Source organism: Cydia amplana, chromosome 9 (genome assembly GCF_948474715.1).
Source record: "Cydia amplana chromosome 9, ilCydAmpl1.1, whole genome shotgun sequence".
Classification (NCBI taxonomy): domain Eukaryota; kingdom Metazoa; phylum Arthropoda; class Insecta; order Lepidoptera; family Tortricidae; genus Cydia; species Cydia amplana.
Genome location: NC_086077.1, coordinates 4,470,753 through 4,488,699, shown reverse-complemented (window position 1 = coordinate 4,488,699; position 17,947 = coordinate 4,470,753). Strand labels below are relative to the sequence as shown.

The 17,947-nt window shown below is 43.4% G+C and overlaps 1 protein-coding gene across 1 annotated transcript in view; it reads right to left on the bottom strand.

Moving 5' to 3' along the window:
• Positions 1-17,947, bottom strand: part of LOC134650983 (myosin heavy chain, non-muscle) — a 95,020-nt gene that overhangs the window by 13,597 nt on the left and 63,476 nt on the right. Inside the window, exons 9-21 of the mRNA XM_063505950.1 lie at positions 17,056-17,226; positions 15,974-16,141; positions 14,589-14,735; positions 13,405-13,654; positions 12,167-12,400; positions 11,063-11,233; positions 8,589-8,751; positions 7,689-7,827; positions 6,963-7,094; positions 6,117-6,282; positions 4,930-5,033; positions 4,490-4,618; positions 3,928-4,176 (exon numbers count right to left, since the gene is read on the bottom strand). Of these exons, the coding sequence (XP_063362020.1) occupies positions 3,928-4,176; positions 4,490-4,618; positions 4,930-5,033; positions 6,117-6,282; positions 6,963-7,094; positions 7,689-7,827; positions 8,589-8,751; positions 11,063-11,233; positions 12,167-12,400; positions 13,405-13,654; positions 14,589-14,735; positions 15,974-16,141; positions 17,056-17,226 (2,223 nt within the window). The remainder of the gene's footprint in view (positions 1-3,927; positions 4,177-4,489; positions 4,619-4,929; positions 5,034-6,116; positions 6,283-6,962; positions 7,095-7,688; positions 7,828-8,588; positions 8,752-11,062; positions 11,234-12,166; positions 12,401-13,404; positions 13,655-14,588; positions 14,736-15,973; positions 16,142-17,055; positions 17,227-17,947) is intronic.

Genomic DNA, 17,947 nt, shown 5'->3' with positions numbered 1-17,947 from the left:
AACCTCTGTAATTCAGTTTCAACTTTAGGCTTTAACGCTAAAGGTACCGTCCGAGGCTTACAAAATTTAAACACTGCATCTTTTTTAATTTTTAAATGAATTTTATATGGAGTAAATGTGCCAAGTTCCCCTGAAAATACCTCCGAGTACTTTTCGTGTATTTTTTTTAACATCGGATCCTCTTTTATGTTATGACAATTAAGGTTACACAAATGTAGGTCAAATTTGCTAATAAAATCACGTCCTAGCAACGGCAATTGCACCATTTGCGAATCGATCGTGGCAATAATAAAAAACTTAATCTCCATTATACGATCATCAAACTTAACCGGTAATAAGATATAACCCACAGGTGTGATTTTATTGCCATCGTAACAATTGAGCCTTACGTTACACTTGCATAGGGCATAATTTACTTTAAATGTTTTTGCGTAAACATCGGCGGGTAAGACGGACACTGCGCTGCCGGTGTCAACTTCGCACAAAATCGACTTGTTATCAATCAAAACAGATTGCATCATAGGTTTCCCGTTAACCGAACGGATAGGAAAAAAATCATAAATACCTTCGCAAATATCGTCAGTATCCTCGGCTAAGAAATTTGTGGTCTTAATTTTAGATTTACACACTCGGCTCAGATGGCCTTTCTTTCCGCACTTTTTACACGAATACTGAGTAAATTTACACTGTTCTTTGGAATGTCCGTGATAACCACATGCACTACACTTAGATCTTTTCTTATCGCCTTCCGCGGCGGGGCGTAGCGCGAACACATCTGCAGATGCGCCGGCGCTGGCGCTGACCGTACTGTTGTTGCCATGCACCGCCAGCCGCGCACAGCGCACGCTTTGCGCCAGCTGCAGGGCTTTATTGAAGGTCAACGAAGTTGGGTCTTCGGCAAAAAGTTTTTCTTTCTCCTTCCTGTTTTCTAATCCGAGCACAAAACGGTCTCTTAACGCGGAGTCGAGTTCCGTAGCGAACGAACAATATTGCGCCAGACTGCGCACACGCGCCGCCCACTCGTTTAATTCCTCTCCGGGACGCTGCTCCGCTTTGTAGAACAAGTATCGCTCGGCGAAAACACATCGCTTAGCTTCAAAATGTCCGTCTAATTTTGCAATGAGGTCATTATAACTGACCGAATCTAGGTCAGCTGGAGACACTAGGTCCTTTGCGATGCGGAAAGTGTCCTCCACCAGGGCAGTAAGTAGCACCGCTCGACGTGTAGCACCAGATTTATCTGTCTCCTCCGTAAATTTGTTCGCCAAACAAAACTGAGCAAAACGACTTTTAAAAATGGCCCACTCCTGCGTGCGGTGGTCGAACGTCGGACTGTTACCTAACACCAGATTCGTTGCTAACATCTTCTCACTTGTGTATAACTGACTTTTATCACAAAAACTTCACTTTTAATACGCGTATGTTCTTTTTTCGTCGCCACTGAGAGGTTTCAGGATAGACTTCAGAATAAAACACAGGAATAGCAGTATAGCGTGTACTGGTCGGTTACAGACTGACTTGCTTAACTAGTTTTAAAACTACCCTTTAATTTAAACACTACAACATGATACACTAAATAAAAGCATACGATTCAATAGCGTACTAGTTAAACTGGCTGCACCTATAATCATTATCATTTTCATTTTAAACTCAGTTTACAGATCTTATACGGCCACAACTTACATTTTATTTTGTTGTAATAGAGTAGTCATACTCAACCGAGTGTTATTCTAATGAGCTTCCAGTAGCAACTAAGCATTTTCAGCTACAGTAGATCACCGTTCACCGTATGTCATCGACACTTGTGGGTCGGACGTTCAACAGTAGCTCGACTAAATCCTACCGACCGCGCCAGTATACAAACTACATGCTCACCTGGAGATCCCTCTCAAACTGCGCCCGCATGGCCTGCATGTTGACTCCCAGGCGCAGTTTAGCGTCCTCAGTCAGCTGCAGATTATCTTTGATCCCCTCATTCTGCCTTGTCTAACTCGTGGACGTTACTTCATCCCACCGACCGCGCCAGTATACAAACTACATGCTCACCTGGAGATCCCTCTCAAACTGCGCCCGCATGGCCTGCATGTTGACTTCCAGGCGCAGTTTAGCGTCCTCAGTCAGCTGCAGATTATCTTTGATTCCCTCATTCTGCCTTGTCTAACTCGTGGACGTTACTTCATCCCACCGACCGCGCCAGTATACAAACTACATGCTCACCTGGAGATCCCTCTCAAACTGCGCCCGCATGGCCTGCATGTTGACTTCCAGGCGCAGTTTAGCGTCCTCAGTCAGCTGCAGATTATCTTTGATTCCCTCATTCTGCCTTGTCTAACTCGTGGACGTTACTTCATCCCACCGACCGCGCCAGTATACAAACTACATGCTCACCTGGAGATCCCTCTCAAACTGCGCCCGCATGGCCTGCATGTTGACTCCCAGGCGCAGTTTAGCGTCCTCAGTCAGCTGCAGATTATCTTTGATCCCCTCATTCTGCCTTGTCTAACTCGTGGACGTTACTTCATCCCACCGACCGCGCCAGTATACAAACTACATGCTCACCTGGAGATCCCTCTCAAACTGCGCCCGCATGGCCTGCATGTTGACTTCCAGGCGCAGTTTAGCGTCCTCAGTCAGCTGCAGATTATCTTTGATTCCCTCATTCTGCCTTGTCTAACTCGTGGACGTTACTTCATCCCACCGACCGCGCCAGTATACAAACTACATGCTCACCTGGAGATCCCTCTCAAACTGCGCCCGCATGGCCTGCATGTTGACTCCCAGGCGCAGTTTAGCGTCCTCAGTCAGCTGCAGATTATCTTTGATCCCCTCATTCTGCCTTGTCTAACTCGTGGACGTTACTTCATCCCACCGACCGCGCCAGTATACAAACTACATGCTCACCTGGAGATCCCTCTCAAACTGCGCCCGCATGGCCTACATATTGACTTCCAGGCGCAGTTTAGCGTCCTCAGTCAGCTGCAGATCATCTTTGATCCCCTCATTCTGCCTTGTCTAACTCGTGGTCGTTACTTCATCCTACCGACCGCGCCAGTATACAAACTACATGCTCACCTGGAGATCCCTCTCAAACTGCGCCCGCATGGCCTACATATTGACTTCCAGGCGCAGTTTAGCGTCCTCAGTCAGCTGCAGATCATCTTTGATCCCCTCATTCTGCCTTGTCTAACTCGTGGTCGTTACTTCATCCTACCGACCGCGCCAGTATACAAACTACATGCTCACCTGGAGATCCCTCTCAAACTGCGCCCGCATGGCCTGCATGTTGACTTCCAGGCGCAGTTTAGCGTCCTCAGTCAGCTGCAGATTATCTTTGATTCCCTCATTCTGCCTTGTCTAACTCGTGGACGTTACTTCATCCCACCGACCGCGCCAGTATACAAACTACATGCTCACCTGGAGATCCCTCTCAAACTGCGCCCGCATGGCCTGCATGTTGACTCCCAGGCGCAGTTTAGCGTCCTCAGTCAGCTGCAGATTATCTTTGATCCCCTCATTCTGCCTTGTCTAACTCGTGGACGTTACTTCATCCCACCGACCGCGCCAGTATACAAACTACATGCTCACCTGGAGATCCCTCTCAAACTGCGCCCGCATGGCCTACATATTGACTTCCAGGCGCAGTTTAGCGTCCTCAGTCAGCTGCAGATCATCTTTGATCCCCTCATTCTGCCTTGTCTAACTCGTGGTCGTTACTTCATCCTACCGACCGCGCCAGTATACAAACTACATGCTCACCTGGAGATCCCTCTCAAACTGCGCCCGCATGGCCTACATATTGACTTCCAGGCGCAGTTTAGCGTCCTCAGTCAGCTGCAGATCATCTTTGATCCCCTCATTCTGCCTTGTCTAACTCGTGGTCGTTACTTCATCCTACCGACCGCGCCAGTATACAAACTACATGCTCACCTGGAGATCCCTCTCAAACTGCGCCCGCATGGCCTGCATATTGACTTCCAGGCGCAGTTTAGCGTCCTCAGTCAACTGCAGATCGTCTTCAATCTCCTCATTCTGGGCCCGGAGCTCGGCCAGCTGGGACTCGAGCGCTCGCTTGGCCTTTTCTAACTCGTGGACGTTCTTGTCGGCGGTGCCTTGCGTGTTCGCGAGCTCGTCGAGCTCGGACTGTAGGAGGCGCTTCGTGCGTTCTAGTTCTTCGATCTGTAAGGTAATGTAAATTATATATCTGGGTAAAGGTTAAATATACCTAAGCCCTATTATGAACCATGTTTGAGTGCTAGGAAAGTTGACACCGCATATGCGGGGCACCATAGGGGCACTCGAGTCGATCTGCGCTCCAATATGCCGAACCGTGCAAGCGGCAGGGCTGGCTCGTGCGGAGCGAATGTATAGTGCAAGGTTTTAACAAATTTAGATTTGTTTAAGTAAATGCACATAAGCCAAATTTATTTACTAGAGCCTCTGATTTATTGATTACTTTATGGTTTTTAGTAAGTAGGTAATGAGAAGGTACCTTTTCGGCAGCGTCGTCCAGCTCCCTGGTGAGCGACAGCACCCGGGTCTCCTTGTCGCGCGCCTCGCGCTCCGCCTGGTCGCGCTCGGCCGCGTAGCGCTCCGCCACCGCACGCTCTTCCGCCACCACCTGAAAGGAATAAATATTACAAATACGTGAACACACAAGAAACCTAACTACTTTAACTAAAACTTGAGGTGTTTTAAAGAAGTTGGTGAAAAATTCGTGCCATCTAATTAGGTCGCCGAGCAGATTCAGAGTTCCTTTACATTACGAGAGATAACGCGCTATAAATACGTATAATAAACGTGTATAATTCAACTTTTTTTCTATGCTTAAATCGGTTTATGGTCTTTAGGCTCCTTAAAGCGCAAGGGGCGGTAGGTATTGTTTAACAGGTTTAACTACAAACTGCAACATATATAAGCTAAATGACATACCTTGTCAAAGCTCTTCTGTTTCTTCTCCAGTTCCATGACTTTGGCGCGCTGCGCTTCCAATTCGATGTTTGTGTCTTCCAGTTCGGCTTGGATCTTCTTTTTACCTAAACAACACAATGATCACATTAGAATTAAACCCAGTTCAAATAGCACTACACTTGGCAAAATGTCTAAGTTCACATGCGTTAACTTAATTTATTTAAACGAATCATTTAGTAGTAATTTTTCATTTTCAATGACCGAACTAATACCAATAAGACCCAGTTTCCCCTTTGAATAGGAATGTCAATCTCTTTAAGAGAGCCGTGACTAATAGCCGAAACATCGCTTGAAAGATAATGAATGCATCCACAAGTAAATGACTGACATAACAAAGTCCCAACAGGAAACGAAAATAGTACATTACTGCAGACGCCGGGAAAGAAGGGCTTGCCGGGTGAGTAGGTATAGACGGCCGACCGTAGGGAGGCCGGATAGTGATACGAAGTCGGCAAGACCTTTTCACGGCTAGGCATGTATAGTGCTTTTCTCAAACATATGCAATGAAATAAAAAAATTCACCACTCAAAAAAACAAATTATAAATATCAACCACATATAGCTACACGACAAAAGTTTTTTAATTTTCCTTCCAATCCTGCCATAATGACTTTTTTTTTACGGAAGTCGTCCGTATTTCGCGTGTGTAGTGTTATTATGCCCTATTAGGGCCATTATACACAACCTGATAACAAGAATCTCAATTTCAATAAATAAAATAAATGCAGAGGATTTTAAATATTGTCTATGGTCTCTGGTGACTTATGTATAGACAAGATTTTAAATTTATTCATCAACACATTGAATCATACAGATTCGTATTCTTAATATCAGTACGTTCGTGTATAACAGGCGTTAACACGGATATTTTGGTCCGATAACCATTCATTCACTAAAAATATAAAAAAAAAATATAATTCGGCTGTTTAGTCTGTTCATGGACACAGACCCCATGTTTACATTAAAATTTAAAAAAAATAACTCCCGGCCTAGGCCTTCAATTTCGTATGAAATTCCTTTACAGTTCTCTGGAGTTGCTCCGCCCTAAACGTGATACTTCGAAGCCTGATATAACGCCCGGAGCGACGACATTTCATTGCATGTTTGAGAAAACTAAATTTATACCAAACAATAGTAAATGACACTTACTCTTGTCAAGTTTGTCGTTCGCCTGCTGCAGCTCGTCGATCTGCCGGTGCAGGGCCTCGATGTCCTTGCTGAGTTTCTTGCGCGCTTCTTCCAAGATGGCCGCCGCTTCCGCTTCCTCCTCCGCCTTCTTCTTGGCTTCAGCCACTTGGATAGTGAGGGCGGCGACCTGATAAACAAGATGAAATTAGAAATCCGTTTTACGGGTTTCTCTTTCGCTTTCTCAAGTAGGTAATCCGCCTCCGTTCGGGCTGAAAGAGCATTCCACAATGACGTCAAATTTATTATTTTATTAAGGTTTCTCATCTTCATCATAAATGAATAAATGGTATAAATGAGGGTCCCGATCAGGCCAAAGGGCCACTCATGACCCTGTTTGCGAAACGCTCGCTAACAATTTCCGTGTTACGCAGACGGTGTACATGTTGTAAGTACTAGCGATTCATGAATGGTGCAATAGCACCGCATTCGCTAAGTCTGAACGCATCTTTAGGTGTTATGACATATAATACACATTATTGTGAGCCTATTGTGTCCGACTGCTGGGCAAAGGCCTCCCCCCTCTTCCATTCATCCCTGTTTTGAGCTACATCTGGCCAGTCTCTCAAAAAGGAGTCCAAGTTATCCCGCCATCGCCGACGAGGTATAAAGCTTTGGTTTCCTCCGAAAGCGGTGCCGTCATATAGCGGCCGTCTCCATACAAATACTACGACATCCATATTTGCCGTATTATTTAGTATGGAGACGGCCGCTATATGACGGCACCGCTATCCTAGGAAAACCGATCTTAACGGATCCCGGGTTTGACTCGTCGATAGAATGCATACAGAGTGAAATGATCGGTGTAACCTGTTTCTCGAAGTTCTTCTTCGCCTCCTCCTCTTCGTCCAGCTGGTCGCGGGCTTGTTCCAGCTGTTGCTCCACATTGCGCAGGCGCGTCTGCAGGGCTAGCTTCTGTTTCGTTTCTTCCTCCAATAGGGCCTGGAAATAGAACAAATTTAGACGATGGATGAGGATTTTCAAGGAACAGCTTTTGACTGGAGTAATAATTTCATAGAAAACCAAAAATAATGTGGCCTGCAATAGGCTAGATGACTAATTTTCATTTATGTATCAATCAATGAGGTTTGTTTTAGGATCAAATGTCTATATGGGATCGATTGCATTAAAGATTAAAGCAATACAAAAGTCAGAAATGATAGTCAAAGTCCGACAGTCGTAATTCACTCGCGAAACGCCCCGAACAAAACGATATGTGACCGTGACGTCAAGGTCACAGAGTCCATCTTGAAGTATGAACAAAACAAGAAAATTGCATTTTTGTCGGTGAAATATTGCGTTTATGTATATAGTTGATATACAATCTTTTTATGGATAAAATGTAAGGATTTCGTTTTTGAAAGTAAAAAAAAAACCTTAAATTTTGAAAATTTTAGGTGCAATATTTTTGTATTATTTCCATATATTTTTTAATATCCACAATATTGTGATAAATTGCTCATTTGCCATCTATTTTACTAGATTTTGTTATAAAATTCAACATGTGTCATCATCTCAATTACAAAATGTGTGTACCTGAGCCTCGGCGTGTTGCGCGCCGATGGTGGCGGCCTGTTTGACGGCGGCCGAGGCCTTGAGCTCGGCCTGCTCCAGCTGCGCTAAGGCTTGTTCCGCCTCGCTCTGCAGACGGACGCATTTCTCCTGGACCTCCGCTCTGCAATATAAAACGACTGTGTTATACACAAACACAAGAAAATCAAAACAAAAACACACATTCTCATATAAAGCCACAGCACTCCCGAGATCTATCTGGGGGCACGACAGTGCCCCCGCCAAGTCGAGCAAAACAAAGAGGCACGGCCGTACCATCCTTTTCTCGAAGCGATTCAGGCCATTTTCGACGTCCTGTAATTTTGTGCTGTATTTTTGTCGAGCACGTTAAGTTGACACTCGAGTTGGGCGTGTAGCGGGGCGGGGCGTGCGGCGTGCATGTTAAACAAATGCAAGCGTATAGGAGCGGCCTTAGTGCACGCTGCTCAAATTACTCCTGACCCCGATGCCACGCTGCACGCCCCGCCGAACGCTCCGCTTCGAGCGTCCACTCAGGCCTTACACTAAAGCATCTCATCGACCACGCAAGTGGACGGATAAAACTAGTCCTGTTTCAAAATATTCCTGTCAAATGGGTTTGTTTAGTGTATTTTAATCCCAAAATTGTACAACGGGACTTTATCGCGTATTATTCGCGTGTTGGCTTTAGCCAGTCTTCTCCGAAACCTCGGGGACAACGCCGTCCTCGAAACGGAGGTAAATCTAAATTAAAACTAACTTAAAATACGCGATTAAGTCCCGTTGTACATGTACAATTTAGTAATGTCACATTACTAATGTGTAAAAATCGTGAAAGCTTAAATCAGAATTTTAATCCCCGCCGAATTACATTTAAGAGGAATCATTTTGTGTTGAATCTCTTACCGTGACCTCTCGTTCTCCTGCAACTTGGCGGCTAGTTCTGCCAGCTGAGCTTCGGCCTGCTTGCGGCGGCGCTCGCCCTCTGCCCGTGCCGCGCTGGCCGACTTCAGCTCCGTGGCCAGGTCGGCATTCTCCGCTTCTAAAACTTGCTTGGCTTTCTCGAGGCCTGAAATAAACCACGGAGGTTACATATCATGGTTTGGACAAAACGAAACTTACAAATAAATCATGTAGCTGTAGATGCTTTTATGATTAGAAATAATATAACCTGGCAACCTTCAAATCAAGGGTGAACAGGCACCTTCTGGGCAGGCTCGCTCCATCGTAGGCCACGTCTTCGCCTCGGCTAGTCTGTGGCCATGAGTAAGCCCATTTATAATTTAAAAAAAACTATGAAGGGATAGTTGTACGCCATATATTATAGTAAATTAATGATTGGAAACAATATTATGTAACATCAATTTATACCCTTTTTTACACAAATAAAATATTCTATTCTTAAGCTAAATTAAAGATTTTAAGCGGTAAAAACTCTCAAGCTCGCGTTTGTGACGTTCTTTTTAATGCTAAATTAACGAAGTAGAATGGTAAGTATTATAAATTATGGTTTATATGCAGTATGGTAGACCATTGATGGCATAGTTAAGCTTTTACCCTGATTCACACTTTGAAACTTTACAAGTGCGTGTGGTATCCAATATATTTTTTTTTTATTGAAAATAACATGGAAATATAAAACATGTGTACCACAATACAAAGATTCGCCAAACTGCGGGGCAGTTTGTTGGCGATGAGCTCGCTCTTTTTATTTTTATTTTATAAGTATGTACATCAAAAGTAGGTACATAATTTTGCACTGTCCTACCGTCCCAGCGTAGCCCGTAGTTAGTTAACTACAATTAGGTATTCAAATATTGGATTTTTCTTCAGATCAATTCGTTTCTACGTTTATTTCCTTAAACCACTGACGAGTTTAAGCATGTTTAAACCCAAGACATTCCTTATTTTCAAATAGACTAGAACACATAGCAAAGAAAGTTATTCACACTGAACACGGTTCGCATCAGCTTGCGTAGGCCTCCCAGGAGGCGTACAGATACTCTGCCAATAATCCCTAGCGAAATGGAACGACCGCCCCTCCTCCAACGGGAACTCAGTCACACTGGGCATCGTATCTTCCTTGTGCACTTCCAACTTCCCGTTTTTTATTCGTTTATCGCCGGACATTGTTTAAATTAATAAATAATTTATCAGAAATTAATGTAGAGCTTCGAAAAGTTTGACATTGATGATGTTATAAATGGAACGCGTTTGATTTGAGTGTCAGTGTGAGATGTTGTTGTCATAGAGTAAACTTAAAAAAGGTTGTGATTGGAGAGGCTATAAAGTTTAAATAACTGAAAGGAAGGTTTTATTCTAGAATTAAAATATCTTTAACATTTTCGACGCCGTGTCAAACACAAAAGCTGTCACTCGGACGCCACGTCGCCGAAGTGTCAAAACTGAAATTTAACTTTATGCATGTGCACGTAGGTCTATGTTTCTCTGTGGTATGTGAGCAATTAATCCGTCTTTGGCGTTGGACCTGCGGTGCATGTGCGGTGCTGATATATCCGTCATTGACGTCATAAGGTTAAAAGATTTTTAGGTTCCTTCTTAATATTTTTGGACCGGATTTTATAGGTATTTTGAGAAGACTGAAATGCAATGAATATGAACGGAGACAAAAACAGGTAAGAGTTGATACTGTAAATTATACTGGATCAACCAAATATTGTCAGTAGTAAAAGGCGGCAAATTTAAAAAATGGCGGGTTAGCAACACTGTGTTTGAATAATTCCAAAATCGCGTGTCATCTGTGTGTTATCTGTGGAATGTGGATCGTGAATGACAGCCATCATCTTATTGTTTACATTCTGAATCGTTTCTATTTCAAGATAAATTTCTACTGTCACCATTAAATACCAAGTTTATGCATGACCTCAAGCAAAGCTAAGGTGCCTACAATATACAATCATGCTCGTTGACGGTAAACATTACTAAAATTTGAGGTTATGATAATTTACTCGAACTGACGTATGAAGGGCGGAAAAATAAACACGTTTTGGTTCGATGTACATTGCTGCTTTTCTTAACGCAATTCTGCTCTTTGAGTGTTACATGGTGTTACCCTACTTTAATTTGCAGTACATTGCTACTGACAAGATTTGCTTGACGCACTATACATGTCTATACACTTCGTATTGTTGGGAGCGTAAGCTCTCCTTACTGTTCAATATTCTAGATTGCTTTGATGATGCGTATTAAATTCAAAACAGTAACGGGTTCGTATCCCAAGTAAATTTGTACATTACCCATGTTTAACCTAATTTAAAAGAGTCATAAAAAGTATATCATCGTCTGTAAAGTTATCTGACAAATCGTGCGTATTATTGCAAAGACTACCGATGGTCAGAGTGTAACCGTTTGTCACTCACCAGCTTTAGCCTTCTTGATCTGCTCGTGCTGTTCCATGAGTTGCTGCAGCTCCTGGGAGTGCTTGTGCCGCTGTTCAGCCAATGAGCTCTCGTGGGTAGCCGCCTCCTCTTCCAGGCTTCGCTTTAGAACCGCCACTTCTTGCTCGCGCTTCGAGCGGAGTTCCTGTTGAGCTGGTGGTGGACAAATATTAATTTAGATTAAATTATGGAGATCAATAATATATTAATGTTTTGGGACAACTTCGAGATTTCTTATTTATTATCCTTTAACACATTCAGTACCGAATATTCGACTATTTTATTATTTAGTTCCGAGGCCGGACGACCCGATAGTCGGGAGCGTGGTACTACAGCTTTATATGACGAAATTGTTGTGGCTTGGTGCGGATGTCTTGTTTGGCTGGGTGGCAATGAATGTGTTAAGGCAGGCAGTTGTGACAACTGATATTGCCTGTATCCAGTAATCATTGATAGTTATCATTGACAAGTAGACGTATGGGTGTGCTCGTCTAATTTGTTTTTAAATTGATTTTCGTTCGTCTTTTGATCAAATTTTGCGGCTGTGTTTTAAGGCTTCTTTACACTGTTCAAGAACTCGCTCGCGAGTTTGCTTACATTACTGTACCTATTTCACCGATCGGCTGAATTTGTGGTATTTTAATAGATGTCAACGTAACTAAACTCGCATACGAGTTCTCGCATCGACTATATGAGCACTTAAAGCCGACTAAACACTGCTTTCGTTAACATATTCGAATGCAAATGTTAAGACGAGTTCCTTGTACAGTACTCACCAGCAGTGGTGTCGAGCGAGTCGAGCAGCTCGCTCTTGAGCGCCTCGAGCTCCTCGTTGAGGTCGCGGCGCAGCTTCTCGGCCTTGGTGCGCGCGGCGCGCTCGGCCTCGAGGTCCTCGTGCGCGTCGGCGAGCGCCGACTCGTACAGTACTCACCGGCGGTGGTGTCGAGCGAGTCGAGCAGCTCGCTCTTGAGCGCCTCGAGCTCCTCGTTGAGGTCGCGGCGCAGCTTCTCGGCCTTGGTGCGCGCGGCGCGCTCGGCCTCGAGGTCCTCGTGCGCGTCGGCGAGCGCCGACTCGTACAGTACTCACCGGCGGTGGTGTCGAGCGAGTCGAGCAGCTCGCTCTTGAGCGCCTCGAGCTCCTCGTTGAGGTCGCGGCGCAGCTTCTCGGCCTTGGTGCGCGCGGCGCGCTCGGCCTCGAGGTCCTCGTGCGCGTCGGCGAGCGCCGACTCGGCCTCGCGCGCCGCCTTCTGCGCGCCGGCCCGCAGCGCGCCCTCCTCGTCGGCGCGGGCGATGGCCACGGCCAGCTCCTCCTCACGTTTGGCTGTACGAAAAAAGGGATCAAACTTTTGTCCGTTATAAAAACCATATTTAAACAAATTTCATCAAACCAGACTGACAAAAAATCACACTTTGGCTCAGTATTTAACTTAGAATTGACTTAGTATAGGCTACTGTAACGGTTCGGCCGCGACATTGAGCGACTTGCGACGGCGGCAGCGTTAACCATAGATTGGACCGAGACGGCGCGATCGGACCTTTCGTTCCCACATATGATTGTCGCTGCCGCCGTCGTCAGTCGCGTAACGTCGTGACCGAGCCGAGGTACTGGTCTTTCACGTTTAAGTTCACTGTGTGCATTATCACAGTGTTTGAAAATAACCACATTTCAATAGAACGTGACGACATTTTTGCTCAAGCGTCTACCGAAGACTAAAACCTTAACCCGCCTGGATTGAACTAACAACCAAAGGTCGGCAAGGATGAGCTATTATTTATTTTATCTACACACATGTCATTAGTGCTCTATAATGCGTTCAGAAACCCTAGGAAATGACAAGCTTTATTACAACCAATTTTACTATGAAAACTTTCTCATCTGTGGTAGTAGGAAAATTTGTACTTTAATGTACATAACGTTATAGATTTTTGTAAGGTTATGAGTTTAAATTTGGAACAGCAGTCAACACTCAAGTGGGTCTCTATTCTAGTATCCATAGATATTAAAAGAGTTATCGATACGAAACGTCAATTTACTATGTTTTTTAAATATAAACCGCACGATATTTGATCTCGAGTGACATGAGAATAAGGACTTCATTCTCTTCAACTACGGATGTGTGACATGCGTGAAAAAGGTTTTCATTCACCGCCATTTGACGTATAGTTTATCTTTTAGTTAGTTTTAAGTATATATTTAGATAAAGTAGTGTATGTAACTGTACATAATTAGGCATTATGTAGCAGTCACATAAACTACTATATTATTTATTACCTCATATTATAAGGCAAATAGATCACCCCTGCCGACCTTTGCTAACAACTTACCCAGCACAATCTGCAGCTCATCCAGCTGCGCTTTCCTCTCAACCAGCTGTTCCTTCACATCCTGCAGCTCAGTTTCCAGCTTGCGTTTAGCGCGATCCGCCTCCTGCCTGAGTTGATGGTCTTTGAGGAGTTTCTCTTCCAGTTCAGCGATGGCAGACTCCTGCTTTGCCTTTAGCTTGCTGAGATGTTTAGCCTTTTCTTCTTCTTCGGCTAACGCTTGTGAAAGGTCGTTCGCACGTTCTTCTAGAATCTGTGGTGGAATTGTTGGATTACTTTTCTTTTCATAAAAGAGTGTTAAAAATTACATTCGTAAGTATACGGGACAAGAAGGCAATGGATTTACATGGATATTCAAATCGATATGTTTAATATTAAAGAAAAAAACATACTTTGTCTATGATGACAAACACTACATTTATAGTCTTTACGGAAAGAAAAGAGTCGTAGAATGTATTGCATCATTTGGATCCCATACATTTCACGACTCTTCTCTTTCCGCACAGACTCTAGAAATGATTTTTCATTGACAAGATATTGACAAATTTAATTTCAATCAGTCTCAGATTTTGGTCTCACAAAATAAACCACCACACCACCACAATGTCTGGTAGCTGTATTCTACATTACAAATGGGCTTGGCCAGTCGAAGTATTTAGCAGATGGCGCCATCATAGCTTGCCATGTCATTCCCTAGAATTGCGTAAAATTTTTGTGTTTTTAATGCCCTGGATGCCAGCTCTTTAAGCCAAATCTCATAGAAAAAGGGGCAAGCTATGATGGCGCCATCTATGCAAACCTTTGACAGTTGCCAACCCCATTGACAGTATTAAGCCTTTATAAGGCAGAGGGAATATATTTCCCACATGATTTTGAACTTTATTTCAAAGTGTTAGGGTTCAATTTTGCATAATTTCTGACACCCTTATGCCTTATAAAGCTTGGAGGATATAATCAGACGGAGACGCCATGTCTGTAATTTTCTGTACAAAACAGTCTGCCGATTTTTGCGGGGGAGGGGAACGTCAAATGTATGCGTAACGTAAAAATAGCCATGTCAGATAAACGTCAGTCCATACATTGTGTATGACCGTTGGCCGCCTATTTTCGACAGAGGGGAAAGCCTGTTAATGGCTACTCCGTTTAGTTGTATCCTCCAAGTTATAAAGGGTTAAAGTCAGACGTACCTTCTTCTCTTTGACAAGTTTCTGGTTGGTGTCGTCGCTGAGAGCCAGGTCTTCCTCCAACTTCTTGAGCTTGGCGTCGCACTGCACTCGCTCCAGCTGCAACTTCTGCCGCGCCGCCTCTTCCTCTTCCAATTGCTCTTCCAGGTCCTGCATAAATATATATTGGTTAGTTTGAAAGTATTTCTTTTATAGGCTTACCCCTTTAATCATAAAACTTAGCAACATCTTACAAACCTCTGTAAAATGTTGACAATTCTAACAAACATTAATGTCGGATAGGGACAAACGATTAACGGTTGCTGGTTTGTTAGGTTTGACAAACGTTTTTGAATAACTCCATTAGTGTTTTGTGGTGATTAGGTATATTTCTTTATATTTTTATTTAGGAAACAAACAGCCACATACAAATATGTTTAAAGACCTATAGTTCCAATATAGTATATGTGGTGATAATTGTCTCTTATGGATAGGTTAAAGTATTAAAGTATTCTAGTTCAATGAGTTCTCATTCATATTTTAAAACGATTGCCCAAACGAGTGAAACAGTATCATTTACAGTACATGAATAGACAAGAGGTCGAGATGTATCTCAGAATGACCGTGTCGGAGTAAGATGTTCAGACCCGGATGTCAAAATGAAAGACCCAGACAGTAGAAAACATATAGTTGGTCAAGCAAATCTTGTCAGTAGAAAAAGGCGGCAAATTTGAAACAATCACGGGTTAGCAACACTACGTTTGAATCGAAAATCGCGTGTCATTTACATCTTATCTGTGAAACTGTTTACATTTCAGAGTTATTCGATGTGCATTGCTGCCTTTTGTTCGTTTCCGAGGGATACTATAATTTAGTTTGCTTTACATTGCTACTGACATATCATCATACATGACATATCATCTCATGGCATATCATGACATATTTTATCATATTTAATGTTCTGAAATAAATATTTTTTTTATATCCAACTTGACAGACTATACTAGACTACACTATACAGACCTGGATGTTGAGCTGCAGCCGTTTCTTCTCCTGCTGCAGCGCGCTGCACCTCTCCTCCTCCTCCTCGATCCTGCCCTCCAGGTCATGCAGCAGTTCCTCCAGCTCCTGCTTCCTGGCCGCGGCGCGTGCGCGGGACTCCTCCGCTTCGGCGCACAGCTCCAACTCCGCCTGCGTAGTGACAATTAACACAGACCTGGATGTTGAGCTGCAGCCGTTTCTTCTCCTGCTGCAGCGCGCTGCACCTCTCCTCCTCCTCCTCGATCCTGCCCTCCAGGTCATGCAGCAGTTCCTCCAGCTCCTGTTTCCTGGCCGCGGCGCGTGCGCGGGACTCCTCCGCTTCGGCGCACAGCTCCAACTCCGCCTGCGTAGTGACAATTAACACAGACCTGGATGTTGAGCTGCAGCCGTTTCTTCTCCTGCTGCAGCGCGCTGCACCTCTCCTCCTCCTCCTCGATCCTGCCCTCCAGGTCATGCAGCAGTTCCTCCAGCTCCTGCTTCCTGGCCGCTGCGCGTGCGCGGGACTCCTCCGCCTCGGCGCACAGCTCCAACTCCGCCTGCGTAGTGACAATTAGGAATTATGGAGACATGTAAACCTGTTCCTTAAGAACATCATAGAAGGAAAAATAGAGGGAAAGAAGGAGAGGAAGACTGAGGAAAAAATATTTCAACCAAATAAAAGAAAAGATTCAGGTCATGTCATACCAGAAGGTTAAGGAGTTGGCAGAGGACCGGATGGGTTGGAGATTGCTCCACAGACAAGAGCACAGCTCTTAAATAAGAAGAAGTAAATATTTACTAAATATTATAAGCATGTTATCAATGTTGATTACAGGATTTCCGAGCTTTGTAATTCGTTTTTTTTATTTATTAGAAAAAAGGTAAACATTCTTGACGTGTCTTTTTAATGAAAAACACTTTTGAAAAATAAGTCACGGCTAATATGCAACAATTATGAATCATATACGATTATTTACATTCTTTTGTTTTCATAAGTAATAAGTTACTGATTTTTAAAAAGCGTTTTTCATTTAAAAGTGACGTCAAGATCGCGTAGTCTTTTTCTAATGCTAAAAAAACGAATTATAGATATGACTAATGATAAGTTTCTACATTTACATTGCAAGTGTATGTTAAAAGGTGTCAAAAACCTTCCCGGTAAGATCTACACCTGTACAGAGCAGTGGCGTCGATAGAACTCGTATCCTTCCGGCTTGACTAATTTGAGATGATTGAAAACCTCATCCAAGTCGTAAATACAAAGCAGGTCATTCTCCGGCTTGCCCAATGAGTATGTTAAATATATGCGCCGCCACTGGTAAAGAGTAGATACTTTCGAGCTATTTGAGTATCTGCTTTTTGTCTGTCAATTTTACTCCTTCTAACGCTATACATGGGATTCCAGCTTGTCCTGGATTTGTCTGCTCGTCAGCTTCTGTTTCATCACCTCCAGAGTACACTTAGATCTTACCTGCAGCTGCTCAGCCAGCTGCGTCTTCTCGGCGCTGGCCTGCTGGAACTTCTGCTCGTACTCCTGGCAGCGCTTCATCTGCGTGTCCAGCTTGTCGCGGATCTGGCGCAGCTCGTCTTCCTTCTGCGTAAGCTTCTCCTCCTGCTTCGTCACTTCTAGAAGAGGTTTCACCTGGAATGTTGGGATAAAGCTTAGTGAATTGTTGATTGTTTAATCTGGTGCTTAGATAGATCTCTTCCTTTTTTTATAGAAGAGTTTTTTTATGCATTGTTGTAAATATCATGTTAAATATATTATGGTCCAAGAAACCTTTATTTCTACATCCGATAGAAAAATATTTGCAACAGCTTCTGTGTAAAATATCAATTTTATGAAAAGAAAATGAACCATAGACATCATAGACAATTCTATATTGATTATTGATAGACATACATACAATAAAGGAAAAAATAATTACACGTGTTCATCATTAAATACAGACGATTCTATTAGAATCATATCATAAAGAATGGAATACAAAATGGAACGAAAATCAAAACGATAATATTGTTTAGAATTAGATAATAACAAGTAGATAGATTGAACTTCGAACCCTCCCAAGAAATAATCAATCTACAGATTCAGTAATCAAAACTAAACAGTATAAATAAACTTACGAGCAGTGGAAAGATAAACTTGATAGCTTCGCACCATTTTACACACTACAGGCTGATGAACAAGTGGGTCTATTTACATAACTTTCGCATTACACCGAGGCTGTTGCCAAAACTCTAGGTCGGTTATAATAACTAATTGTTTTAGTTGAACGCCGTTGGACTTGGCATAATAATAACACCTGTTGTACTTAGAACTGGGTTAGTGAGTCCCACGTTATTGTAACGTTGACAATGAT